We start from the raw sequence: 990 nt of genomic DNA on the forward strand, positions 1-990 counted from the left end.
CTTTCACGAAGGTGTTAAAAAAGAGGGAGAATAAAAAAAGCAACCAACTGGGCTGTATATAGCACACGACTCAGGGGCACACTTGTGCATATGTATATATGAACGTAATAAACTCCTGTACGTCGCATTTCTCCCACGAACTTATATATAAGAAACTTGTGAGAGGGGTGTTAGCGGCCGATTGGGGAAAAAGTAGTAAAGGAAGAAGGTGACAGGTTGAGGAAACGTTTTGAAGAGAATTCCCATCATAAGGCTAGAAGTGAAAAAAAGGGGGGGGCGCTCCGAGTTGCCGTCACGACGCCCTCCGTCGAGATTTTTCTTTTAATCGGCTAACGGGTCAACGGGACGCTCCCCCTCCTCCCATGGATGTGCTGAGGCGGGCGTTGGGGCTGCGGCGCCCAGTGGCCCACAGCGAAAACAAGTTGCTCATGAAAAATGTGAACGAGCAAGGTACACCCCAAGTGACAAATGTAAAGGCAGAAGACTACCCCATCCCGAACAAGTACCTAGAAGACCCCGACAAAATACCCAAGTATTACGTCTTCCAGTCCAATATGGTTACTGATGAAGATTTGCAGCCAGGAATGTTACGCCAGTTAGAAGTTGATAGAAGATTAACACTCCCCACGAGAACTCATATTTCTTTTTTGGTCACAGCCACTGATGTTATTCACTCCTGGTCCATCCCGAGCCTCGGTATTAAAGCCGATGCCATACCAGGCCGTTTACATAAAGTGACAACCTTTATATTGAGGGAAGGTGTGTACTATGGCCAGTGCTCTGAAATGTGCGGTACTCTCCACGGGTTTATGCCCATCGTTGTAGAGGCAGTGTCCCCTGAGGCCTACGCTGCACACGCGCAGAAGTACTACAGGGATTAGGATGCAACCTCCGCGCTTACGCAATGGAGACAGCGAGCCGTTGCACGGGGTTCGTACGCACGTTATTTATTTATGTATACATTTATTTATGTAATTTTTTTTTTTTTTT

At 47.1% G+C, this 990-nt stretch overlaps 1 protein-coding gene across 1 annotated transcript; it reads left to right on the top strand.

The window, feature by feature from the left end:
* Positions 1–362: 362 nt before the first annotated feature.
* Positions 363–881, top strand: AK88_05644 (uncharacterized protein; the record flags this gene model as incomplete). The annotated part of the gene is made up of 1 exon (XM_012483246.1): positions 363–881. The coding sequence occupies one exon, from the start codon at positions 363–365 to the stop codon at positions 879–881; it is 519 nt and encodes a 172-aa protein (XP_012338669.1).
* Between the last annotated feature and the right edge of the window lie 109 nt (positions 882–990).

This window comes from Plasmodium fragile (genome assembly GCF_000956335.1).
Source record: "Plasmodium fragile strain nilgiri unplaced genomic scaffold supercont1.195, whole genome shotgun sequence".
Classification (NCBI taxonomy): domain Eukaryota; phylum Apicomplexa; class Aconoidasida; order Haemosporida; family Plasmodiidae; genus Plasmodium; species Plasmodium fragile.